The 27,152-nt window shown below is 43.4% G+C and overlaps 2 protein-coding genes across 3 annotated transcripts; both read right to left on the reverse strand.

Moving 5' to 3' along the window:
- Positions 1 to 227: 227 nt before the first annotated feature.
- MYSM1 (Myb like, SWIRM and MPN domains 1) lies at positions 228 to 17,959 on the reverse strand. 2 transcript variants are annotated; one of them, XM_064719901.1, is made up of 20 exons: positions 17,848 to 17,959; positions 15,909 to 15,984; positions 15,647 to 15,717; positions 15,314 to 15,391; positions 15,160 to 15,186; positions 14,574 to 14,652; positions 13,957 to 14,055; positions 12,626 to 13,374; positions 11,664 to 11,794; positions 10,690 to 10,793; positions 9,779 to 9,856; positions 8,603 to 8,691; positions 8,227 to 8,281; positions 8,098 to 8,148; positions 7,209 to 7,283; positions 6,036 to 6,224; positions 5,759 to 5,891; positions 3,653 to 3,758; positions 3,476 to 3,530; positions 228 to 2,688 (listed from the first exon to the last, which is right to left on the reverse strand). In XM_064719901.1, exons 1-20 carry the CDS (start codon positions 17,904 to 17,906, stop codon positions 2,530 to 2,532), a joined length of 2,463 nt encoding a protein of 820 aa, XP_064575971.1. In that variant the 5' UTR covers positions 17,907 to 17,959; the 3' UTR covers positions 228 to 2,529. The 2 variants fall into 2 exon arrangements, with proteins under 2 accessions (XP_064575971.1, XP_064575970.1); XM_064719900.1 differs by having other exon boundaries at positions 3,476 to 3,533.
- A 1,884-nt stretch (positions 17,960 to 19,843) lies between these two features.
- On the reverse strand, positions 19,844 to 22,111 carry LOC135450752 (CARD- and ANK-domain containing inflammasome adapter protein-like). Its single transcript, XM_064719167.1, has one exon. It carries the CDS (start codon positions 22,109 to 22,111, stop codon positions 19,844 to 19,846), a length of 2,268 nt encoding a protein of 755 aa, XP_064575237.1.
- Between the last annotated feature and the right edge of the window lie 5,041 nt (positions 22,112 to 27,152).

Below are 27,152 nucleotides of genomic sequence, written 5' to 3' on the forward strand. Positions count from 1 at the left end.
GCAACAACTTGGTATGGTGTAACACTGGTCCTAAGGAAAGGAACAGCAGATTAGTCTGCACAGGTCCACTGAAACAAAGCCTGGATGGGGAAAAAAAGCTTTTTAATACAAAATTTTCATGCCTAAAATGTGTTTGGTAGAATGGGTATATTAGTTAAACAGGTTTTTATTTCCTGGGAAGCATGCAACTTCCAAATTCATCTCATTAACCACTCAGTGAAACTAAATGATGAAAAGTAGGTTAGTTTATTTTCTTACCCTGCCTCCTGTCAACAAAATCATTACTCAGCATCACAACTGTGCTCTTTCCAATTCCTATAGAATTCTGTGTGCTAGACTGGATCCTGATGGTACAAGCATTGTATTTTCTCCACACCACCCTGCAACAAACACTTGGAATTCTGGGGCTTTTATCTGCATAACAAAGGCTCAATCCTGCCCATGTCCTCAGAAAAATTGCTTCAAAAGTCTGGGTTCCTCAAAAATTTCCTTACATAACACCACTGTTAAACACAATAATACAACTGTGTGACTTTACCTCAGTGACCACTAAAGAGGGAAGCAGCCAGGACATTGTCATCACCACCTGGGTAATCCTGACCCATCCCTAAAGGGCTGGGAACTGTGTGGACAATGAGCAGTATCTGCTTTGTGGTGCTGTGACAAAATGTGTTCAAAATTCTCCTCCCAGCAGCTCTAACTGGAACTGTCAGCACAGTGACACTGGGAGATTTTCCAGAAATCTGCAAAACTGCAACACAACTCCCCGTGACTGAGGAGGAGGAGGAGGAGGAATGTTCTCCCACCTGGAGTGCAGCCCAGCCAGGAATCCAGGAATCCTTGCAACAGTGGTGGCCAGGAAGCCCCAGAGATGAGAGTTTAGAGCAAATGCAGACTGAGCCAGCAGGCCAGAGAGAGGTGGATACACCCAGTGGTAAATTACACACAGTAGTGGGGCCTCCAGCTGTGCACCAGCACATCTGAACACAGAGAGCACACAACACCCACCAGCACTTTTGAGTCCACAGCTCTTAAAAGTGCGAAAATCTCTGAATTTCAAGGGCTCACATTTTCATCTGCTCAAGTTCTGCTCCCTCCCCTTAGTGACAGAGAGATTCATGAGGCCTGATAAAAATATAACATTAACTTCCCATAAAGGAGTTCCCTCCTTGGGATGTAACTCTATGATTTTAAAGCTTTTCAAACTCTTTATACAAACAAAAAGTTGAAACATATCAAATCTCAAAATTCCATTTATGTTATGTAGAACTATATATATATACACACATATATTTCCTTAAAATAAAAATTGGGTCCACTGTCTCCCCTCTAGATATAAACTCCAAGTCTTGCTTGAAACTTTCAAATATATTTTAGACCTCTCTGTGAAACTCTGGCCAAGATAAACATGTGGAAATAGTAATACCTGTAGACAAGTCAAGTTTCCTTAGTATTTAGAAAGCAACATTTAAAGCACATTTTTTTTTTCTAAAAAGATTCACAGTGATGCAGCTCATGAAACATTTCCAAGTTGCAATCAGGAAACTTCTCAATCAAGATCAATCTGTGAGTGATTTATCTAAATATATACCTGTATGAAATCCTAACTGAGGAACTGATATAAACAAATGTTTTTCTGTTGAACTGTACATTATAGAGAAGACTCTGAATAAAAAAGTGGGAATTATTTTTCTTCAAAAACACAAATCCTTTTCTGCTTGTAACACTCAGTTTGCCATCAGTCAGGAGCTCTGGTTTCCACAGGAAACAGTGGCAATTAGAAGTGGACAAACCACAATGATCTGGAGAACAACATAAAACCTCCCTGTAGAATGGAAGGTCAGAAAGAGGTAACCTGTAGTAAGACAGGAGTTATCATTTCCACTGGAAACAAGCACAGCCACTACTGAAAAGTCATGAAACTTGTCAGCCTTTTCTCCCCAATATATAAGCAGGATGGCAAAGAATATGCCAAAAAGCTACTTGACCAGCAAAATCAATGGGGAAAAGTAATAAGAAAAAGAATAGTAAAAAAAGAAATTGGGTGATGTATTTTGCTACAACTGGATGAAACTTCTTACTGGACACCAGGAAACTCTGAGCTACAAAACTCTCATTTAAGTTTTCCTTTTGTGAACTCATTCAAACTCACACTGCCTAAAGCAAAGGAACAAATCCATTCTGATTTAGAGGTGCACTTGTAGATAAAAACATTAGAGAAAATTCCCAAACTGAAAGACTTGAGAGAGGACAAGCTCTCCTTGCAGACTGGTGCACAGCATTCCTGACAGGGTGTCCCTCCCACACACCAGGCTGGTCAATCATTACCTCCATGGCACTCATCAGCATTAACATTCCTCAGGCACACAGGTCACACATCAGGAGCTTTCAAAGTGTTTTTCAACCACAACCATGAGATGACACTGGATTCTTAACAGTCACTACTAAAAGGGATAACAATTCTGAAAGAGTTGACATAATGGAGAGGAGGGGAAGAAATTCAAAAATGAAATCAAAATTCCAAAGCCATCACACTGGCAGTTCTTGTGAATGTTCATTCTCATTTCCTTCAGCATCTTTTTCACTCTTGTATGTGGAAAGGAATAAGTTCTCTATCTGAGTCAAGAACTCTTCAGCAATGAGGCAGTTTGTTACCTTGCCCAAAGTCTTCCTCATGCACTCCAAAAGCTAGGCAAAAGAAAAGGAAATCTGTTTTAAATTGTCATTTCCCCCCTCTTTTATGTGGTAAGTATTGCAAAGAGATTTTTATTTACTTATTTAGCATGAATACTACAAAAAGTGTTTATACATTATAAATTTAAAAGGAACAGGGTGATCTAAACCCAAGTCTTAAAAACCAACAGCTACATTTCAGAGCACTCTACCAACTCAAGTTTAGATTTACACTTTATAAGCAAAGATGCATTGAGAGGGAACAAAAAAAAAATCAATGTGTGCAATTACTGTGTGCAAGTTTTCTTTTTATGTCTTTTGCTTTGGGCAGAGTTTGTGTCTTGTTTGTGCCATAATGGTACAGCTGCCACTAGTCAGGGCTCCAGAGCAGTGACTACACTGGAAAATTAAAGTTCCTATTATCCATGACAAACATGGCAAGGCATTATTTTACTGATGGAACAAAGGACCAGGAAGGCCAAATCTGCTCCTGAGACGTGCAGGCCTTGACACTGAAAGCACACAAAATGCTGAGAGAGACCTGAGTAATTAATTGCCATTAATTCCTCTCCAAACTGAGGGTCAAACTTGGTGCCTGCACATAACCATCCCCACCTCTCTGAGAGGAGGATCTTTATTTTCACTGTGTTTTAAGTAAATAAGCTGTGCCACAAAAAGAATTTATTATCATTAATTTACATCTCTGATTTGTAAAAGTGTAACTCCAGCTGACTTCTGACATGAAACAGATTTGGATTTTAAAAAACATCTACCATAAAAAAGTTAAGAGAAGAAAACTTACTTTCTGCAAACAAGTCAGGTCAGAATCTCTATGAAAAATTTTATCCATGGGGACGCTGCTGTGGGAAGAAAAACAAACAGGAGTGCTGGAGAAAGCAGCCATGGGTCTTGACTGAAACGTAACAATAAATGTACAAAAATTCCAATCTGGCTGTTTGTAACAGAAGTGGACACAAACCTGTGGCAAAATCTGTATTTCTCAATTATCCACCTTGTTTTTTCAAATACTAATTCCCACTGAGGCTCCTCCAACATCTGCTCCATTTCAAATTTGTAGGGCAGGCCTGCAACCAATTGAAGATCATTATTCAGTGTTTCTGCTACACTGCACTGTTTCTTTGCCTGTTCAGTTTAGGTGCAATCCCTTCCCTCCCCATAACTGTTCCTCATTTATTACTGCCTGCAGAAGCCTGTAGCTCTGTTACTTGACAACATTCAGGAGGTTAAAGGATGATGTGTTTTGGATTCCAAATTTAATTCTGGTGGGAGTAGGAACAAATCTGTTCTGCTCCCTGCCCTTGCCAATTCCCATTCCATAATGAAGGACAGAAATCTACAGCAAATCCAGAAATGAAAAAAACGAATCGAGTGTTTCTAACTTAGCTGCACTGTTGTAGTGTAAGAGTTATATGGTTATTAAATTAATAAAAAAGGTTTAGTTTTTCAGTATGAATGGGTTGATGGTAAAGTGCTGACTATTGTTCTCAATTTCAAAGGAAATTTGTTCAGAATTGAAGAAATTCTTCTAGTTTACTGCAGGTGGGGGAAGAGAATTCTAGAAAATATTTTAAAAGAATCATCTAAAACTTATTTGCCTAACACAGTTAGTTTACCAATAATCAGGGAGCAAGAAAGAGACTGTACATTTCAGTGAATCATTTCCAAAGAGCCAGAGGAGATGGCATTTTGTAAAACCTTGATTTCAGGAGCTGAACAGAAATCTGAAATCCTCTGACAGAAAATGCTCATGACTACAAAAATGTCTAATTCTCAGGGCAATAGAGTTTGTCAGTATTTTAACTCCCCCTAAAAAGGGTGGGATGTGTGGGAGAAGAGGATGAAATGCAGGAGTCTGAGGGTGGCAAACAGGAACTGGGGCACAGATGTGGCCACTGCTGCCCCTGCCCCAGGACTGCAGTGGGGCTCCCTTGTCAGCTTCCACTGGAAAAAACAGAAAAAACTGTGGGCTCACAAGGCCAAGAGAACTGGAAACCTTGGAGTGTGGATGCAAAAACCAGGACTTTATAAATAGAGGGAGGAAGAGAGAGAACAGGAAGGTACCAGAACCATCTACTGTTATCAGGGGAATTTTCATCAAATCCATGTCAAGAAAAGAGCAGAAGATCTGATCATCACTTGCAGTACAGCAAATTTTATGTGCTGTGTCCTTTACTGTTCAAGAAAGGAAAAGACCCTGTTTTCATGAAATGCCAATGGTATTTTTAATCAGGAATTTGTTCCCTTAGGTGGGGGTTCATGCCAGCACCATTTCAGCTTTCATGCCTTGTGCTGCCCTGGACAGCTGGCACATTTCTTTGATCCTCTGACCTGCTGAATGCCACGTTACACAAAAATTAAGGATTTTTGGCCACTGTAGCAGCCAATTCTGCTATTTACTTCACTTTCCTTGAGCAGAGAATCTGTTCAGAATGTTGTAATGCAGGCCAAGTAAGACATGGGAAACAGTTTCTAAGCTGTTCACATGGATTCTGTACGTAAATAACAGGGACTTGTGTCCCAACCCTATCACTTCTTTCAGGAATTGTGAGAACTACTAACACAGAAGATCAATCTTGTATGTATTTATAGCTGTATATATATATAGTTGTATATCATTGTATATTGTTGTATATAGTTGTATATATAGTTGTATAGTTGTATATAGTTGTATATTCTAGTTGTATATATATATAGCTGTATATATATTATAGCTGTATATATATATAGTTGTATATTCCTATCCTGACAGCACAGACAACCACAGGTTTATTCTCGCAGTGAAATTCCTGTGTTTATCCAGCACATGTTGCCATTATAAATGACACCATTTATATAAAAATATAATATATTTATATATTATATATAAATATATTATATATTTATAATATATGGTATTATATTACCAATAATACCATATATTATAAATATATAATATATGGTATTATATTACCAATGGCATAATATATGGTATTATATTACCAATATAAATACATAAATACTGATTTCTCAGGTGCAAAACCAGACATCTTCCCCTTAACACACTGGATTAAACAGGGGTACTTACGATAGGAACCATCAGAACTGATCTCATCACTAATGACCAGACAGGTGATCTGGGAATAGGGAAGAGGATTATTCCTGTTGTAAGGGCTTATGATCATCCCGATGAACATGGCACCACCCCGGGAGAAATAGCTCTAAAAAACACCAAAAACACCACATACAAAAATCCAGTCTTATTGAGAGCAGCAAAGCTGAAACCTACAGAAACCTACACTGGTGCAGCAGTGCAGAGCCCAGGGAGCCTGAGGCTGCAGGGTGCCGGTGTGTCCGTGCCGTACCTGGTACTTGGCCTGCGTGTCGATGTCGCGGATGGAGGGGCTGGGCTCGAAGGCGGGGTGCGAGTGGTACCAGCCGATCACGCGGAAGCCGCGCGCTGCCAGCGACTCCGAGGCCTGAGTCTGCGACACCGGGTCCATCTCGCACTGCAGGCCTGTGCTCAGGCTGTTGCACGGCTCTGCTGTGCACACCTGGGGAGAGAACATCCCACTGCAGCAGTGCAAGGAGCCTCCTCAGGCTGCCCTGTCCTGCACTGTGCCCACAGTAACCCCCGCAGCGCTACAGGCTGGGGATGGTGTGGCTGGACAGGAAGGGGACCTGGGGGTATTGGTCAACAGCCAGCTGAACATGAGCCAGCAGTGTGCCCTCGGGCCAAGAAGGCCAATGGCTCCTGGCCTGTGTCAGGAATACAGAGGTCATTCTGTCCCTGTACTCGGCACTGGTGAGGCCACACCTTGAGTGCTGTGTCCAGCTCTGGCCCCTCAGTTTGGGAAGAATCTTTGGACACTTGAGCGCGTCCAGAGGAGACAACAAGGCTGGAGAGGGGCTGGGAACACAAACCCTGTGAGGAACCCCTGAGGGAGATGGGGGTGCTCAGCCTGCAGAAAAGGAGACTCAGGGCTGCCCCCATCACTCTCACAGCTCCTGAAAGGGGCCTGTGCTCAGCTGGGGCTGGGCTCTTTCTGCAGCAGCACTGACACAACCAGAGGACACAGCCTCAAGCTGCACCAAGGGAAATACAGATTGGATATTAGGAAAAAGTTTTTCACTGAAAAAGTGATAAACTTCTGGAATGGCTGCCCAGGGAGGCGGTGCAGTCACCATCCCTGGGTGTGTTTAACAAAGCCTGGATGTGGCACTGGGTGCCATGGTTTAGCTGAGGTGTTGGGGCTGGGTTGGACTCAATGATCTTGAAGGTCTCTTCTAACCTAATGATTCTGTGAATCAGTTACAAAAAACTTACAGAGTTTTAAAAGGCATTTACTAGATCTTGCTCATGATGCAGTTGATACATGAGTGTAAGCTTAACTTTCATATTTCAAGACTACAGTAATGAATTTCAACTTTAATATATATTAATTGCCTTTTAGAAATAAGTTACATCTATTCAAATTGTAACTATGGTCATTTCAGTTTTAATATAATACAGAAAATGTGAAAAGATAAACACTTACTTCCACAATTTTATCAGCTTCAGAGTACTTTCCACCGAGCAGCCCAATCACTTCTGCCAGAGACACGTGAGAGTGCTGGAATAAAATCAAACAAGTAGTGAAGTCCAAGCTGTGGGATTTCTCACAAGGCAGTGACTTCTCAAGGATATGTAGAAAAAAACCTCAAGACTCTCAAATACCCAGTACTTCCATTTAAAGCAAACAGAAAAGATTAAATTTGCTTATTATATGCACACCACAGATGTAGTGCAAGAATGCAACACTTCCATACACAAGGCAATGTGTATGGAAGTTCTAAAACTGCAGCCTGGGCAGTGCTGAACAACTGCACACATTTTGGTACAGCCTGTTATTCTTGGAAAAAACCCACACATTGCTCTGCAAACACAAAATCAATTCCCAGACTGGGAGAAAATGAAGCCATAGATTTCAGAAGGGCAGTCTGTTTCAGAAAGTAGCTTTAAGCAAATTAAAGTATGACAGAGAGTAGTGAGTAGTAAAGCTCTCAGTAAAGTAGCAAAGCTCTTATTAGTTTTTCCAGAAGGTCAATAGTTGTATATTAAGCATAATACCAAACCCATTCATTTTAGGGGCTTTATTTAATACTAGATTCTCACTTCTAGGTCTGACTGGAAAAAAATTACAGAATAGTTTTGAAAGGAACCTTAATGATTTTCTCATTATCGCCCCTGCCATGGACAGGGACACCTTCCATTAGAACAGGTTGTTCAGAGCTCCACCCAACCTGGCCTTGAACACTTCCAGGGAAGGAGCAGCCACAGCTTCTCTCTTTTATTTTCTTTGTCTTGTTATGTTGCTCATTAAAAACAAGAACCAAACCCACAGCACACACATCACAGCTTTTTGAAAGATAAAACTTAATGCTCACCAAATCCATTATTAAAAGTGCTTCAGAAGACACTTTCACCTGAAAGGGCTCCTGAAATGATAAACACAATGATAAGAAAAGTAACCCAAGCAATGGAGCCCTCTCAGTAATTCACTCAGAGGTACATACCTGCTTTTCTTCCGTGAACAAACAGCATGGTATCAGCTGAAAGGGATCAAAGGAACTATAAAATGAAAGAAAATTTCTCTAAAGATGTAGGACAGTCAGGAAACTTTTCAAGTTTCCCACTGTCTCTCTTTGGCAGAGGAGGAATAACCTTGTTGTCTTCACTGGATTTTCTTATCCCATACTAGGATGGCTTCCACCAAATACCAAAATTTCACTTCCCACACTCCTGAATTCCAGCACAGAACATCTGAAAAGCATCCCTGCTATTTCAGACCAGGATACATATTAATGCTGTGTAGGGTTCCAGCCTGACACTTCACAGGACATTTGTTCCATTTCTGGCAGGTCTATGTTTGAACATGATGTGATCAAATACCTTTTGATTTGTCTCAAAGCTTTAGAAGATTTTGCAGGTTTCAGTTTTTCTTCCTCTCTCCTTCTTGCTAATTCTTCAGCTGAGAGATGCTGAAAAAATTTTTTAAAAACTTGAATGTTTCAATGGCTGAAGTGCTTTTTCAGCCCTGATTGCAAAACCAGCCCAGAACAAATTCTTGATATCCCTGCCCTCTTAATATAATTTGTGTATTACAAGACTACTCAGGATAGAGGCAACAGCCATGGCAGAACCAAGCAGGGTGGAAGAAATGACAATCTGAGATCAGGTCCACAAGGTTCCTGATAAGATAATTCTCTCACTCTCCAAATCATTCAAATTCAGTAAAATCACAGCCCACATCACAAACCAGGTGTAAATCCAGGTGTGACCATCTGCCATTACAAACCACAGCCAGAGTTTATCATGCCCCCTCCTTATGGATGTTTTCAACCTTTCTTTCCATCCAAATATGTATTTTAAAGGAAATGTTGGAATTATTAACCCACAGTTACTCAAAAATAGGTATGCCATGATACCATGATGGTAGTAATTGTTACAGGCAATTACTGAAAGGCTGAAAATTAAGAGGGCTTTGTATAAAGGAAAATTTGATGTTTATAGTTTTTCACTTTTGATGTAATTTGTAATTGTAGGAACAGACATGCATTTTCTTTCCAATTCTCCCATAAAATATTTAACCTTGCATGAATTTTTTAAGCACTTAATAAACCACAGTATTACTGGGGATATTGCTAGTAGCAGAATTAATATTAGGAACTCATTATCACCTGCATAATGAGCACAAGGAAACCACACAGGACTGAAAAAAATAACATTTAAATGTTATTCTCCCATCCCATACCGTTACCCTAAAGGCAGTTAACTGAAAGCAACGGGTCATGAAATCTCCTACAAGACAAGGCAATGAGTTTTATGGGCACAAAACCCCTGTGCAAACCCCAAATGCAGCTGATTAATCAGCATAAAGATGTGGCAGCTGCTGCAGTACTTTCAAATTACACTTCCACAAGAGAGGCTGAATCCCTATGACACAGCTGTTCCCTTGTCTGTTTGATGCAACAGCACCAGCCAGCAATCAGCAGGAACTGATTCCTGGTAATTTAAGGTGATTTTAAGGTGAGGATTTAAGGTGAGGTTAAAACACAGGAGGGTTACCTCAAATGTCTGTCCTTCCAAATCCTTTGCATCACACCAGTTTCCCCACGGGTCCCGCACTCGCCGTCTTCTCGTGCGCTGAGGAAAGAAACCACCATGAGTCCAATCACCCTGGAAAAACTGAATTCCTTCATCCAGGCAGCCAAAGGACATTGTCCAAAAGGCCACTGCCCCAGCAATGATACTGACACTCCAACACATTCCCAGAAAATAAAGAACACCCCGGATTTCTGTAGAATTAAGTAGTTCATGATCCCCCAGGAATTATCATCAGTAAAGTTTTTGGAGTTTAAGGCTGTAGAGCCTGTTAGTGTTCCATGGAGTATCAGCACTCCTGACAGCACCTGGGTACTGATATCCAGTTCTGAATTAATGCTCAGACAACACACAAAGCTATAAACTCAGTGTGTTTACATTTAGTGTATGCTACAGTTCTTCACATTTCAATTTATTATTTTTAAAGTGGGATTGATTTAGTTCTCCTCTCATCAACTGATTTACTTTGCTGTGAAGTACTTAAAAGTGTGAATATAAAAATTAACTCTGGCAAGCCTTGGTAATTCATGCAATTATAAATGAGTTACTGCTGCATTTAATTGTGTGCACAGGGCTCTCAGTAAGCCATAACATATACCTACTGTACTGAAATGCAAGCAACTTACTCACACACTGCAATGCACTTTAATGTTTTGTGGCTAACAAATGATGGGGAAGAGGGGGTTCAGGCTGCAGGGGAAGGCCTGCAAAACAGCTGAGTGAAGTTCCTGAAGCAAGACTGACCCCTGAATCACAGGGCACCCTAAGGAAACTGCAACCTGAGTGAGAGGAGACATTCCCCGAGGTGCCCTGGCCTGTAAATAAATTCAAGCTGGGAAGGTTTTCCCCTTGTCCCCGCTGCCCCCAGGCTGTACCATGGACTGCAGGCGCTGGGCCAGCTGATAGGCTTCCACCGTGTCCTTGCCCTCCCTGCAGCGGCTCCTGTCGGCGGGCTGCGGCCGGTTGTACACGGCCTGCTCTGCGGGACACACAGGGGACAAATCCCGTGTCAGCAGAGCTCAGGGCTGCTCAGCACTGCCACACACACACAGGAGTGACACGGGTAAGTGACAACAGCAAATGGCACAGGGAGAAAGAAAATAGAAACCTCACAGCAAAGACATCTCTTGATAGTCATAATTCTGAGCGGTGACGTAGCCCTCTCCCACCACACTTTTAAAACAACAAAACCTCCTCCTCCTTCTTTCTAAATAATTTTTAAAAACTTACTTTGGACAAAATGTAATTGCAGGACATTGCTCCTCTCCTAGGTGACTGTCATTCAGACCAAAACTCATTGAGAGCCTCTAAACCAACATCAAGTTACAGACGCACATTCACTTTTAACAGTTCACCTAATTTTAACACTTGAATTGTTTAAAAAGTAGCCCTCAGGACGAAGTAGTCCTGAGGATTTTGTTTAAAATGTAGCCCTGAAGGCATTGGTATTTATTTAGAAAATTGTTACAATTTATTGTGGGAAAAGAAACAATTACTTGAATTCTACCTTGTAAGAAGGGCAGAATTTCAGACACAGTTGGTATCAGGACACACAGGAAAGCATGAAACAAAACAGACATCCCAGCAACTGATGTGTGATTAAACATGGGGAAAGGGAAATAAAAAGAAAAAATAGAAGGTTTGGTGTAAGCCTAAAATTTCTAATTGTGTTCATAAGTTACAAGCTCTTCTAGATTTTCCAAAGTTATGAGGGACAATCTGAAACAAGGTCCTTCCTAGCACGGATGAATGTGCATGCTCTGTGTGAGCAGCACACACACCCTAGTGCTGGGCAGTCCCTGCACCAGCAGAGGCTCTGTACTGACTGCTCTAACAGCAAGATCTTTACCACAGCCGAAGTTGATGGCTCCTATGAGCTCCAGGTAGGTGTGGATGCGCCCGATGCAGTTCACGTCCCCGCAGTTCTTCAGGCCGGGCCGCACCGAGGTCTTGTTCAGGTATTTGGGTTTGCATCTCTCCCTAAAACAAAGCACAGCACCTGGTCAAACAGCAGAACAAACCACGGGGGGTGAAGGAATTGGGGGACTTTAACTGAGGTCCTGTTTTCACTCTCTGTGCATTTGTTTTTCTTCCTTTAAGCTGATACTGAATTCTCAGTTAACACTCCTCTGGTGTCGAATGGAATTTTAGTCTCTCTTTGCAACTAGAAGCTGTCAGAGCACAAGACAACTGAATGAGGACAGAGCTAAACTCAGTAATTCTTTCTGCTTCAAAGCAAGCACAAACCAAAACTGGCAGCCAAATTATCTTGAGCCTTCTACTACAAGTCACTATGTTTCCTTACACCACTCCTGTGCAGATGGAATATAAAATATTTAAGTGCACAAGCACCAGTCCAAATTGATTCTGAATTTGAGGCATTCCTTTGGTCAACACTATTTGCTCTAGCACAGACTATTGCTTCTTGCTGCCTTTCTGTAAAGGCAGGGCTATGGAATTAATGCCATTGGTTATTTTAAGGAACCATTTGTTAAAACCATTCTTATGCATAGGATGGCAAAAATGGCAAGGAAATAGCACAGCCAAAATAAATGCAGCCTGTTCTGGTACAGAACATTCATTTTCTTAATGCTTCAAAGTATTTTCATTGCTCAGCTTCCAGAATGCCAGAGAAAAAAAATCAGGAAGATGCAAAAGAAGTATTAATAATGAATGTGCTTCACTGGCAAGCTACCATACAATTAATCTCACTCTATTCAGAAGTAAGCTATTAGTGCTAAGTAGTGTTTTAACTACATCAGACCAGGACATCTTAATCACTTATTTCAGTAAAAATTTAATGCATCTCACCACTGATCCAAAATATAATTCCTGATTTTCAAATAACGCTCTGGTGTTTTGGCCTGGCGCCCTTCAAAGAACTCGGGAATAGCTTGCTTCTCTTCTTCCAGAATGATGCTTCTGTCAACCTCCACTTCTTGATCAGGTGGCTTCAGCTCCTCTGCTTCCTCTTGATGATCTTCATCCCCTTGGCAGGGAGAAGGAAAAAGCAATCCATTGTCAGCCAGGTCTCTTTGCTCCTCACTGAGCTCCTGATCGGCTCCTTGTGCAGGACATGTGACTGGTCCACTTTGCTCAGCCTTCTCAACAAGATTGTTGTACTGCTGGTAATCCAAATTCACAGATTTATCCCCATTCAGGTGCTGGGAACACGTTGCTGCCACAGCAGGAAATACCAAAGCATCCATTGGCTCTGGCCTGGTGTGCTGAGGCTCTTCTTTAGGCAAAGCAGTTGCAGAACTGTGGCCAGCAGATGAAAAACCTTGTTCCACTGCTTTTGTTTCTACAACTGGACTTTTTGGGATAACAGATAATTCAGATTTTCCTGTTTCTTGCTGGAAGGCAGGAGTGAGCAGTTCATCCATGTCATCAGTTATGTCCACTTCCTCATCATCTGACAGCTTCTCGATTTTCACCGCGTTCAGGTTGGGGTCTGCACGGCCTCTCAAGCTTCCAGCTTCCATTCCTGCCCCATCTTCCATGGGAAGGCTGCTCCCACACTGACTTTGCTCTTCTTTTTCTGAATCACCATTTTTTGCCTTAGGAAAATATAAATCACTTTTAGGTGGGAAAAACAAGCCAAAATCATCTACATCCCAAATAATCAGGACTGTTTTATTTGAACAGCAGATATTCTGAAGTGTTTCTTCTTCAATTTATCGTTTTAATTTAGTTTAATCCATTGCAACTGACTTTTAGGATTATAGGTATGGTTTAGGCCAAATATAAATTTACATTCTAGTCAAAAAGCCCCAGAAAGTAGTTATTCCTTCTTAAAGCCCATGAAATCTCAAATAAGGCTGAAGCTAAATCTACAACACACAGCAGAAAGAGCTGTGTAGTAGAAAACCAGTATTTTCAAAATACACAACAGTGTAAAGGACCAGTGTAAACACTGCATTAATTGTTAAGTTATACAAGCAATAAAACCAGTGGTCACTCTAGGAATTTGAAACCAGGCCTGACTTCACATTTAAATCTGCAAATAACGATATTCCACTTCTCTGAATTTGGGAATGAATAGAATACCTGCTCTGACAGCAGTGCCCTGAAAAGACAGATTAAAACCAAGCTGCCCATGGGCAAACACCTTTTTGCCAGCCCCAGGATGCCCCATTTACCTTGTTCCTGAAGTACTGCCGAGCATAGCTCTTGACTTGCAGGACCGTTCGAGTGCCGATCAGTTTGGCAATTTTCGTCCACCTGCGGCCAAATTTCACCTGAAATTCAAAGCCCATGGAAGTGACCCCGACTGTGACATCCCAGACATGGCACTGAACGTGCCAAGTGAGTTCAAAACCTCATTATTCATTAAAATGCACAAACACTACAGCAAACCCATGGTAGAGAACCTCACTATTTATGTTCTACCAAGAAGGAAACTGCATCCAGCAGTAAGAATTATTTTTATTCTTAACTGAAGGATCTTCTTCACCCATTTCAGGCACTCTGCTGCCTGTTATCCCAAGGAATTCTTGTGCTTGGCAAAGCAAACCCTTTTACAATTGGCACAACCATATAATCTCTGCAGACCTTACAACAGTAAAGGTTGTAAGGTTTGCAGAGTAAGGATTTTACTCTATTACCTGATTTGCCTTCAGAACACACTCTACTATACTTCTCATAGTTAATGCAGCATTGTGATTATACAACATGCTTATTCAGGTCAAGTACTTTATTGTTTAAGATAAACTCATTAATTCAATTTAAAATATTATATATATATAAACAAACTCACCAGTCCTTGTTCAAACAGCTCTTTTTCCTCTGCTGTCCACTTCAAGGAACAGCCAGGTGATTTTGTGGGTGAGCGCACCCTGGGAATGCAGGAAGCAGAAATCAGTGATTTCCCAAATCCAAATATTCTCCAATCCCAGTCACTCAAGGCACCCTCTGATGGAAGGACTATTCCCCATCTTTGGCAAAACTCAAAGTATTGCTCTAAACATGAATGTGACTCATTAAAAAAATACTGAGAATCACATCAGCTTCTCCATCATGATGGGAGACTCAAAGCAACTCAATATTTATCAGTGACCAATGGCACAGAAATACATCAAAGCAGGCAACAGAAAAGTTCAGGTGAAAAGGCAACTAGAATTAACAAATTTTTATCATAAAGATCACTGTGCTACCAAAAAACTCCCCAAAACCTGGTTTACTCTAGCCTCTTGTTACACATAATATTTCTTCCTGTTGAAAGACGTCTTGAGTAATTTTTATACAGTCAAACAAAACAAACTTTAATTTTTTTAAAATAGTATCTGGTAACAAAATCAGACATCATACTTAAAAATGCAATTCAATTGTTAAAATGTACATACATGACTTTTCCAGTTTTCTTATGTGGGCTGCAAATGCAAGAGTGAAAATAAAAATTAGTAATTGTGTTGCTGGTGCACATCCAGCAAATAAGAAGGATTTTAGAAGGACTTTTCATTTGTACTCAGCTAACTAAGAATTTTTCCCAGACCTTACCTTTTCATAGATCTTTTCTCCACTTCCTTTTGGTTGAGCCATATTTTTTCAGAAAGTGATTTATTAGATAAATAATACCTGAAATAGTCATTAAGTAAATTTTCAAGGCATCAGAGATATTTGTACATGTGAGAATTTTAGTAATCAGGTAAATTACACTGCTTCAGAATTACCCAGCTGTAGAAACAAATACTGCAGGATTTCTGCCATCTACCTAGAAGTTGACAGGGCTTCAGTCACCTTAACAGGCAAAGATTTGTCCGGTTCTTTTGGAAATAAGAAGTTTTTTAGCATTCTACAGGAAAACATAAACCCAAATCAGCAAAAGGATACTCTTCCTCCAGCAACATCTTCTCAATGACAGCCCTGTTTTCTTCACTAATGCTGCTGTCCAACGTCCAGGGCTGCAAACAACAAAAACACATTTTAATATCTCAATTCTGTCACACTGTACTTGAGTACTGACAAGAAATAGTTTGTAAAAGTAAGGAAGAAGCAGTGGTTAAAAACCCAAAACATCATGTACATGGAGGGAAGAGAGAACACAAGCTCTGATAACCTTGCTACAAGCAGCATTGATTAAAAAAATACTTACAAGACTGTTGCCAGTTCTCCAAGATGAATCAAGATAGTGATCCTGCAGCAGGCTTGATGCTGTGTTTTCATGATCTCTGAAAGAGATTCCAGTATTCAGAACCATTGTATTTTTAATATTGAATGTCATTGAGTTGTATTATCGCCACCTAACATTTCTACATCTTATCCCCAATAAGGTAAAAGCATTTTCTTAAGGCTTCTTAAAGGCAAACTGCTTTTCCTGCTGAGGAGAGCTCCTGCTTGCACAAGGTCTAATAGAATCCTGTCATACAGGGTTGTTAAAGCCATAGAGTAAAATTTGGGAATGATTTGGTTGGAAGATCATCTCAATCCAACCCTCTGCCATGGACAGGGACATCTCCCACCAGACCAGGCTGCTCCAAGCCCTGTCCAACCTGGCCAGGGCTCACCACCCTTACAGGGAAGAGTTTCATCTTGTGCTCTTACAGACTTCATCCATTTTACGTTTAATCTTTTCTGTAAATAATTAGAGATTTGTCACTGATTAATGTCATTGATCAACTTCTTTTTATTTTCACGCAGCATAAGATCTCCTCAGGAATTTGTGTAAGTACTTGTTTTCAAAAATCTTTACTTCCAGAACATTGTCTTGTCTGAAGACTAATTAGCCCTACATTCCCTGCAGTGCCACTAAATTAAACTCACCTACTGCTCTGAACTGCTTTGTGCAGCATTTCAAACATCTCTTCATAGGATAAAGGATCACGATGAGTCTCCATGTCCAAGGATCAATACAACTCCTTCTTTTTGAGCCTACCCTGGAGAGGGTGGGATCAAGAGCCCCCTTTGCCAGCAGCCTGTCTGCAGCAGTGGCAGGGGCTACTTGAGGGCAGTACCTCTGCTACAAACCTCTCATTCTCTCCAGCAGCTGCAAGTGCTGGATTTGAGGCATTGCAGTCACTGCCTACTCACTTCAGCATCTCTTATCTGTGAATTTGCTGAACCCAGAAAGCCATTGGAATGTTGGGCTGCATCAAAACAGCACGGCCAGCAGGGCTTTGCTCTGGTGAGACCTCACCTGGAGTGAGGTGCTGCATCCAGCTCTGAGGGTCCCCAACATAAGAAGGCCATGGAAGTGTTGGAGCAAGCCAACAATGTTGATAAGAGCAGTGGAACACCTTCCCTACAAAGGCTGGGAGAGCTGGGGATGCTCAGCCTGAAGGAGAGAAGCTTGTGTGGAGACCTGATAGCAAACTTGCACTGTCTGGAAGGGCTACAGGGAAGCTGGAGCGGGACTCTTTGCAGGAACTGTAGTGATAGGACAAGGATTAATGGGTAGGAACTGAGAGACAGAAAAATTTGGTTAGATATTAGGAAGAAATTCTTTACTTGGGGATGGTGATGCCCTGGCACAGGTTACCCAGGGAGACTGTGGATGCCCAAGCCCTGGCAGCGTTCAAAGTCAGACTGAATAAAGCCTTGAGCAATTTGGTCTAGTGGCAAATATCCCTGTTCATGGCAGGGGGGTTGGGATTAGAAGATCTTCAATGTCCTTTCCAGTCCCTAACATTCTATGAACCCGTTTTCTGCACTTCCCTCCGGGCGTTCAGCTTCCTGAGCCTCCCTCGCTAACAGTTACACAACCCAGCACCTTCTCCATGGGTATTTTAAGGATTCTCCCAGCAGCCTCGCAGCGCCGTTGCGGGCTGTGGGGGATCCCATCACGGCGGTTCTCCTCACACCAGCGCTATCACAGCCCCGTTCTCTGTGCCCTTCCCGACGATGCCCCGCACCGGCGCTGCCCCCTCTCCACGGGCACCCCGTGACACTCCAAGGTCTCTCCCGGAGCGGCGGGAAGCGCCCGGCCCGGGCCGCCCCCTCAGGAGCGGCTCTCCCCTCACGCTGCCCGCCCGCCCGCCGCGGGGCACGGGGCGCGCCGGCCGAGCCGCAGCGAGCCCCTCGCGGCCCTCACTCACCCCGGCGCGGCCGCAGCGTCCCCCTCGATATCCACCTCGGGCTCCTCCGCCGCCGCCATGACAGCGGGCCCGGCGCTATCGCGGGAAGGGGCGGACCCGGCGGCGCCGAGATGGGCGGGAGCAGCGCCCCGAGGAGCGGAGGCGGAGATGGCGCTGCGATAGGCGGAGCGCAGGGCGGCTGGGGCGGGCGGCGAGCTGAGGGACAGGGCCGGGCAGTGAGGGGACGTGGCCGGGAAGTGGGGGGTCACGGCTGGACTGAGGGGACATGGCCACCGCTGACGGGTCACGGCCGGACTGAGGGGACATGGCCGGGAACAGGAGGAGCATGGCCGGACCGAGGGGACATGGCCGGGAGCTGAAGCGGCGTCACGGCCGGACTGAGGGGACATGGCCACCACTGACGGGTCACGGCCGGACTGAGGGGACATGGCCGGGAACTGAGGAGACACGGACGGACTGATGGGACATGGCCACCGCTAAGGGGACATGGCTGGGCTGAGAGCCAAGGGGAAAAGGGTGACAGTCAGGCGGGGCCTGAGGGGGGTGCGGGAGGCGGCAGTGGGAGGCTGGAGCACTGGTGAGGGCACCCTCGGAGATGTGGGTGCTGCAGCACACATGGTGAGGGCACCCTCAGAGATGTGTGCGGGTCTGGGCCGCTCACTGCGAGAAGGACATGGATGGGCTGGAGGTGTCCATAGCTGGGGAAGGGCCTCAGCACCAGTGTGAGGAGTGGCTTGGGTAGTTCAGCCTGGAGAAAAGGAGACTTGCAGGGACTTTTTCCACAATTCCCTGTCGGGAGGGTGAGCCCGGGATCAGGCTCAGCTCCCAGGGGGGAAGGGACAGAACAAGAGGGAATGGCCTCAGGTTGCACCAAGGGAGGTTTAGATTGGATTTAAGGAAAAAAATCTTTGCGGAAGAGGTGATTAAACATTAGAACACCCTGCCCAGGTTGATGATTTGGTCCCCATCCCTGGAGGTGTTTAAGAAAAGACTGGACATGGTTGACAAGGTGATGATTGCTCACAGGTTGGACTGGATGGTCTTGGAGGTCTTTTCCATCCTAAATGGTTCTGTGATCCTCTGAGACCACATGGGCTGTGTGCCCCTATGTCCTTCAAGTTCATGGTCGTGTCTGTTCCTTCACTGGGCATTGCAAGAGTCAGGTTAAGGTGTTGCTTTATCGATAACAAAAATCAGCTTTAGTCTCATGCGTTCTTAAATCTGTGTTTCGTTTCTCAAAAGGTGTTTGGGTATTTGTGGTAACTTAGCTTGTAATCTGAGGGGAAGTGTAATCATTGATTATCATTATTAGGGAAATAATCCCAGAGAGCTTTCTGTTGATTTCAGATAGTGTTTCTGTTTATATTTGTGTTGTCATCTCAATACAAATATTTTGAACCAAGAAACTCTGTTGCAACCTTTTTATTCTACATATTTTGTCTTTGTGCTGGAATGAAAGTGAAATTAATAAATGGCAAATGTGATGGGTTTTGTTCTCTCTATCTAGAAGTACAAACTCTAGACAATGGTATGACAAAACATAGAAAGAAAAATAATTGTTAATAATTGTTGTAGTCTCGGGAAGGAATACCTTGAGGAAATAGAGACATCTTCATGTTCATAGTAGATTTTTTTTTAACTTGTGATTTTGCCAAACAATGCATAACTAAGCTATCCATACAGGCTAATATTCATGGATATGTGAAAAGATATTTTCTATCTTTGTCTTGATTTACACTAGAAGAGTTCAAACACAATGTTTATAAGGCAAGAACATTTTATATAGATCCCAAATATGTGATTCATGAGAGAAGCAGAAGACTAATCAGTGCTTTAAAGTTTAACTGTCTTTAAGATCCTTTTTTCCCAAGATCCCCTTTGCTAATTTAATTCTGCCAGGTCAAGCATAATTCTCAATCATATTCCACATTAGGACTATCTAAATTCCATTAAAGAGAATTTTGCACTTAAATGTAAAGTTTTTTCCTTTGCATCTTCATTTTGCTATTAACATTTTCTTCCTCAACAGCGTTAAAATTTGTGCCTGGTTTTCTGTTTTATGAAACTCTGCTACTTGCAGGGGGGTTTTTCTGAGGCTGTTGACAGCGAGCACATTTGCCTTTTCGCCCCGTGCCCAGCTGAGGAGGGCGCTGACAGCGCTGAGGTGCCCGGCCCTGCAGGCGCAGTGCAGGGCAGTGTCCCTGCTGCTGTCCGAGGCATTGATGGCAGCCCCGTGGCTCAGGAGGACATTTATCAGCTCTCCATGCCCGTACTCTGCTGCAATGTGCAGGGCTGTCTTCCTCCAAACGTTTCTGTCGTTGATATTTTTGTTTTTCCCCGAGGCCAGGAGAAGTTTTAGGATGTCTGTGTTTCCTTTCATGGTGGCATAGTGCAGCGGGGTGCATCCATCCATGTCCTTAGCTCCAGCTCTGCCCTTCTTAGCCAACAGCAGTTCCACGATGCTGAGGTGTCCTCTCAGAGCTGCAGCGTGCAGGGGAGTTTTCTTCTCCTTGTCCTGTGCGTTGGGGTCAGCTCTGGCCTTCAGGAGCATCTCTGCCAGTGTTCTGTGTCCCTGCTCAGCAGCCAGATGCAAAGGGGACCTTGCCTGCTTGTCCTGAGCATTGACAGGAGCTTTGTGGTGCAGCAGCTGTCGGGCAGCATCAGCGTGACCTCTGTGGCTGGCGATGTGCAGGGGGGTGGCAGAGTCCTTGGTGACAGCGTTAATTCTGGCCCCAGCGCTGAGCAGGAGCCCGACGAGCGCCCCGTGGTTCCGGAGGGCAGCCACGTGCAGCGGGGTTTGCTCAGCCTGGTTCCTGAGGTTGGCGTCCATGCCCTTGCTCAGGAGCAGAGCTGCGATGGCAGCAGCCCCAGCCTGCACTGCCAAGTGCAGAGCTGTGTCTGCAGCAGGAGTCCTTATTCCCAGGTTTGCTCCTTTTTCCATTAGAACTTCTGCTGACTCTGCTTTGCCCATTTCACAGGCCAGCAGCAAAGGAGTGTAGTGCTTTTTGTTGTGGGCATTGACATCTGTGCCTCTGTCAATTAAAGCTGCTACAACACTGTGCAGATTCTTCTGTACAGCTCTAAAAAGAGCTAACTCCATTATGTCAGCAGGCAAATCTTTAGAATATTCCAGGAGTATTTTGAAGATGGATGGGTGGTTGCTGTTGAAGGCTCTTTCAACCGTGTTGGAATCAACAGTGGCTCCAGCTTCCAGAAGTACTTTTGCAGTGTTTTCAGATCCCTGAGAAACAGCATAACTGAGAGCAGTCTGTCCTCTCTCATCCTTCCCTTCAGTGGAGGCACCAGCCTCTAAAAGCATTTTGGCCAGGCTGCTCTCATCCCTAAGAGCTGCCATGTGTAAAAAGGTGTGCTGATTCCTGCAGCTCCTTGCCTCCTCTTTCAGGAGCATCCTCACGATGTGGCTGTGGTGATTCTCTGCAGCCCAGTGCAGTGGTGTCTTGCCTTCCACATCCAGAGTGTGCATGGAAGCCCCAGCTCGGAGAAGCAGCCTGACTGCCCCTCCATGGCCTTTCTGAGCTGCCCTGTGCAGGGCTGTTCTCCCTCTCCTGTCCTTCACACCTGTCCGTGCACCTTTGCTGAGCAAATATGCCACGATGGAGAGATGGCCATGAGCAGCTGCAAGGTGCAGAGGTGTTTCACTGGAGGGGTTTAGCACACTGAGATCATTGTCCTTCAGTGTTTTCTCTAACTCAGGAAGGGAGCCTTTAGCTACTGCAGCAAAGATGTCAACAGCAGCAGGATCATTTCTAGGCTTTGTTGCCCTTGAAAGTGGAGTTACTTTTCCTTTCTTCTTAAGAGCCCCTTTGTGCTTTTTTCCCCCAGGTCTGTCTTTATTCCCCTGGTGCTGTTCGCTGCTGTTTTCAAACCACACTTTATCTTTTTCAAGTAAATACCCAACCAACTGTCTTCTGGCATCTCCAATGCTTTCATTTACTTCACTGACGTATTTTCTTATCTTGCTGTAAAGTTTTGGCTCCACTTGCTTTAAACATGGATAAAAAAAGAGCCTGCAGGCTCGTTCACCTTGAGACATGAGTATGTCTAACACCCGAGAGTTCTTTGCTGTTCGTGTCCTGTAGAAACTCAGGACCAGCTTTTTTTCTGGGGTAAAAATACCATTTTCTACCAGCCAGTGCAGGAGCTGCTCTGGGTCATTTATGCCTTGTACAAGTTCTTCTTTTTTAGTCCTTAGGACTTCAATTGCATATGGGTTTGTAAACAGGCTGCTTGAATGCCTGATCATGTTGCTAATCAAAAAGTGAATTGAGGTATTGTTTGATGGAAATAAATAGGAAATAGCAAAGCAGGCTCACATCATTTCAGTCTTTTCATAGAACTGTGAACTAACAATCATTGTAGGTCAGTGCTAAATCTTTAAAGAAATCAAAACTCCCTCACCTTTGAGTTTCTGGTTGTTAGAAGTCCTTTGATCTTCTCTGTTCTTCCTTAGCAACGAGCACAGCTTAATAACAAAACAAAAGTCTGTGATATGTTAAGATAGTTCACTTGGAAAGCTTCTTCCAGATTTTAATTCATAATTAGAGATTTAAAAAATGCTTTTGTGAATCTGATGTTTGAATAGAAGATAGCTGTTAGTGGAGTTTCTCTGTTCCTCTGGCCAAGCTGGTTCCTAAATGACCAGTCAATTAAACATGACAAAAGAAAATTCACAGCATAGTTACTGTTGCCATGATCACACACCTTGTATGATCTGAAATGAAAGAGTGCACGCTGCCAGCTATGCAGGTGAAAACCCTATAATGTAATGAAATAAAAGCATAAAGACCCAGATAAAAATAAACTGTATAAGCAGCTGGTTATAAAAAGTGATCCAGCCTTTCTAATATGAGCTACAGCTCCAGTCAGGGGTATATTTAAGGCCATTTAGCTTGTCATTCCTGCTCTAACCCAGAGTCTGTCTGGAAGTTAATTCTTTTACATGAGGTGGATCAAGGCATGTGATTCAGTGTGCAATATTTAAAGTGTAATTACAGCTTCAAATCTGTGTAGTCTTCCATATGGATGTAGGACCTTGGGATCTAGCTGTAATTAATTTAACTTATTGGTGTTTAAATTCCCTGTGGAACAGAAGGAAATAAAATAGTAATTATCCACACATTTTGAAACCAATTGAGAGAGAAATTGAGATTACAAAGTTTGGGGAAAGCTGGAGGTAAAATGAGCTGAAAAGGCGAAAGCTTGACCTTATTTAAGCAAATGGGAAATTCTGCCTTCAGTTTCTTAGTTCAATGCCCTTTCTGCTGGGTCCTGCTCCCTTTGCATGTATTTTCTTTAATAGCATGTACAAGGTGACTGATGAGATTTTTAATTTTTTGCTGTTGACTTTAACTTTATAAGTAAGATCGCAAAATTTATTCTATTAAAAAGAAAAAAGTTTTATTGAAGAAATAGCTGCAAAAGGCAAGGCTTTTAATATATATTTTGACAGCCAGCCAGTTACCCAGTCAGCGAATTTGACAGCCAATTTAAGAGCCCAGTAATTCCTCTGAAATGCAAAGAAGGGCACAACACCAAGAATAGCAAAACTTTTGTCATTTAGTTAATGATTGGTAACTCATAGCATGTTTAATGTGGACTGAATGGTGTTCCCAAATCTGCCACTGACTCAGTCTCTAAGCTGCAAATTATTCATCTTCACATTTGACTGACCCAAGCCCTGAAGATCTCTCTGTGCCTTGGGTAAATCCGTCCTTACTCAGTTTGGGGAGATGGGATCTTCATTTTGTCATTGTTATTCTTCCCATGAAAAACAGAGATGGCAATCCTTGATCACCTTTGCAGGAAAGTTGGGAGCTCTGGAACTGGGAAATGTTATGTGGGTGCTGAGCAGAGTCATTCTAGATGGCATTTTTGGAACTCCTGAAAAAAATAAAAAAAGAAATTGTGATATTCTTAAAAATTCCATTAGTAATTTCCCAGTGTTGTGAATACAGGAATTTCCTTGGTAAGCAGGTCCTAGTAAAGATGGAAGGGTGCAGTTCTCCTCCCTGGCCTTGAGGAGGAACATTTGAACAATATTTGCAGGCAGCACCTCCTTCACAGCCACTTCACTTTATTTTGGAAAGTAACAAGCAGCAAATGATGTGTTATGAGATGCAAATCACAGTCCTCAAAATATAATTATGCTTTTTTTTAAAGTTTCTCATTATAAACATCTGTCTTATGAGGAAATTCTGTCTTACAACAAGAATCACATTTTGCAAGAAAGTTTTGGAAGCTTGTTGTATAGATTTGTTTTAAGAAATTATGCTTTAAAAGCCCTTATTTTTTAATTATTATTTTAGCCACTTTTAGAATTAAGCCTTTGTTCCAACAATGACTTCACAAAGGGATTCAGAATTGGCTATTTGAATTGTGCTTTTTTGTTTACATCTTTTTCACTTACTAACTCACTTTATTTGAGAAGGGAAAAATATTGAGGCTCAACACCTTTTCTCATTTAATTAAGTGCATGAGACCACAAATATGTCAGATCAGCAGTAAACCCCACATTAAAAATAAAATTGGCACTATTTAATATTACTGAAGATCTAAGAAAACAAGTTGGAGAGAAGGAAGAGGCAAATCTGTGGGCTGCTTTGTTATCTTTTGTATTTATTTGTTGTCAGAGGGGCATAAGGAACTTCACAGACCACTTTTATTTCTGCTGGCTTCTTCAGCTCCATGTGTCCAAGGACTGGATTATTAGGTTATTTGGAAAGGTTATTTATTAAGTTATTTTAAAAACAAAATTGTGAGCTTTATTAAATTTGTATGTTTGAAGGGCAGGTGATGCCCTTGATAGGAAAGATATCAGTTTTGGCCTCTGCTGAATAGGTGTCTGTGCAGGGAGCTGTTTCAGTCTGGCTCTAGCTGGGACACTTGAGTCAGTTATTTCTGACATGCAATCTCACTTTTGCTCCTAACTTGTGTCCTTGGGCAAATCCCTTAATCCCCGTTCCCTGTTTACACAAGCATTAAAAAAGGAAATTTTTTTTTCTACCTCACAGACACGTCCTAAGTGTTTATTACTGTTGGTGCAGTGCTTTGAAGTTATGGAGTGCTTTGAAGTTTTTGTCCTTTGAAGTATTGTTTTCTGGCTTCTCAGCGATGAACATTTATTCCTTAAATTAACGCATGCCCGTGTTCTCGATGTTGCCATGTCATCATCAAATATACATTTAATTTTCTCTAGTTTAATTTCTCAAAGATGAAAGCGACCCGAAGCACACCTTTGTGCTGGAAGGAGCCCGTGAGGGGATGAGGCTGCGGGACCGAGGCACCTGCAGAGGTCACCATTCCTCCACCGAGGCTCTCGCCGAGCTCGCTGCTGGGAGCGGATCCGCTGTGGAAAAGCAGCCTGTAAGAGATAACACAGCCAGCATCGCTGTCTAAACATCGGGAGGGGTGCAGAAATATCTCTGGGTGATCAAGACGTTTTCCTTAATAAACACGGCTCATGGAGAGAGCCCTGCTTTGGATAACCAGCAATCTGAGTGTGGCCGAGCTGGTTGAGGTGGAACTATATTTATATTTAGGCAGAGCTGCATTGAGAAACAGCAGAGCTGGAAGAGTTCATGGTGATGATTACAGTGAGCTTCACTTGTTAGAACGTTGGGAGAGCTGAGCAGACAGGATGTCTGCAGGAGGCAAAGTGCAGAGCTTGCTTTTGCCTAAAGATGAACTGCAGTAAATGAGGGGAATCCAAAGGGGAGCTTTGGTGCTGAGTGATGAGTTTGTGTCACTCATATTTCTGTGGAGCAGGCTCGGGGCCTTCCTGGCTGGTGTTGAGATGGGAGCTGCTCCCTAGGGAAGGGCCATGCCCAGTGGCACACACAGAACAGGGAGCAGGGCCCTGAGCAGGGCCCACTGAGGGTGGGGAAAGCTCATTTGGGCAGTCTGACTGTGTTCTGTGCCTGACTCAGCATCCACCCCACCCCATCCATCCCACCCCATCCCATCCATCCCATCCCATCCATCCATCCATCCATCCATCCACCCATCCTCCATCATCCCACCCATCCATCCATCATCCACCCATCCATCCCATCCATCCCACCATCCATCCACCATCCATCCCATCATCCACCCATCCATCCCATCCCCATCCATCCATCCATCCCATCCATCCCATCCATCCCATCCATCCATCCCCCCATCCCATCCATCCCACCCATCCCATCCATCCCATCCCTATCCCATCCCATCCCATCCTCCCATCCGCTCCCATCCATCCCATCCCATCCCATCCCACCCCATCCCATCCATCCCATCCCATCCCCCTCCCATCCATCCCATCCCATCCATCCCATCCCATCCCATCCCATCCCATCCCATCCCATCCCATCCCATCCCATCCCATCCCATCCAATCCCATCCCATCCCATCCATCCCATCCATCCCATCCCATCCCATCCCATCCATCCCATCCATCCCATCCATCCCATCCATATCCCATCCCATCCCATCCATCCCACCACCCATCCATCCCATCCCATCCCATCCCATCCATCCCACCCATCCCACCCATCCATCCCATCCCATCCATCCATCCCATCCATCCCATCCATCCCATCCCATCCCATCCATCCCTCCATCCCATCCCATCCCATCCCATCCCATCCCATCCCATTCCATCCCACCCCACCCCACACACCCCTTGGTAGCACAGAGCCACCCTTGCTTGAAAGAGAGCCCTGCAGAAGCCACAGCTTCCCACATTTGCCCACTCTCATGGATGCTTTCCTAACACCAATAAAGCAGCAGCTGTATAACAGCCCAGGTATTTTATTCTCGTTCCAACACAAGGCACAGGCTTATCTCAGCACTGTAGGGCTGTTTCCTCAGGCATAAACAAATGAAGGTCACATTAGGCACTGCAGCCATGCAATGCAAACTGTTCTTTTTCCCAAAGATTAATGAGCACTCCCATGCAGTTCCCCAGCCAGGCTAGGGTAGCTGTGAGTGGACAGGGCACATCTGCAAAGAGCCACTGATGGCTGTAAATGCCAGCAGAGCAGGCTGGCTGCATCCAGCTCCAGGAAAGAGCCTTAACAAATACATAACTCAGCCTAAGTGAGGATTAGGACTCTTTTCCAGTTTATCATGCATTTAGAAGTGAATTTAAGAAGGAAGCTTTTTTTGTGCCATTCAGGTTTTGAATAATCAAAGTATTTTTCCAAAGTTCTTCATGGCATTACTTGCCAGGTTGTTTTCTAAAAAGCTACATAGTGGAGGTTGAAGGAAAAAAAGTTGCTAGTTTAAATTCACAGAGGTAAACAAAA

Source organism: Zonotrichia leucophrys, chromosome 8 (genome assembly GCF_028769735.1).
Source record: "Zonotrichia leucophrys gambelii isolate GWCS_2022_RI chromosome 8, RI_Zleu_2.0, whole genome shotgun sequence".
Classification (NCBI taxonomy): Eukaryota; Metazoa; Chordata; class Aves; order Passeriformes; family Passerellidae; genus Zonotrichia; species Zonotrichia leucophrys.

What these genes read in the sequence shown, in the direction of transcription:
- MYSM1 (XM_064719900.1), bottom strand. Translation starts at nt 17,906, where the DNA reads ATGGCGGCGGCGGAGGAGCCCGAGGTGGATATCGAGGGGGACGCTGCG. An exon ending in GGAGAACTGGCAACAGTCTT is followed by an intron (nt 15,718 to 15,908) that starts GTAAGTATTTTT and finishes TGTTGTTTGCAG; the next exon opens with CCCTGGACGTTGGACAGCAG. An exon ending in AGCTGTTTGAACAAGGACTG is followed by an intron (nt 14,056 to 14,573) that starts GTGAGTTTGTTT and finishes TTTGAATTTCAG; the next exon opens with GTGAAATTTGGCCGCAGGTG.
- LOC135450752 (XM_064719167.1), bottom strand. Translation starts at nt 22,111, where the DNA reads ATGATCAGGCATTCAAGCAGCCTGTTTACAAACCCATATGCAATTGAA.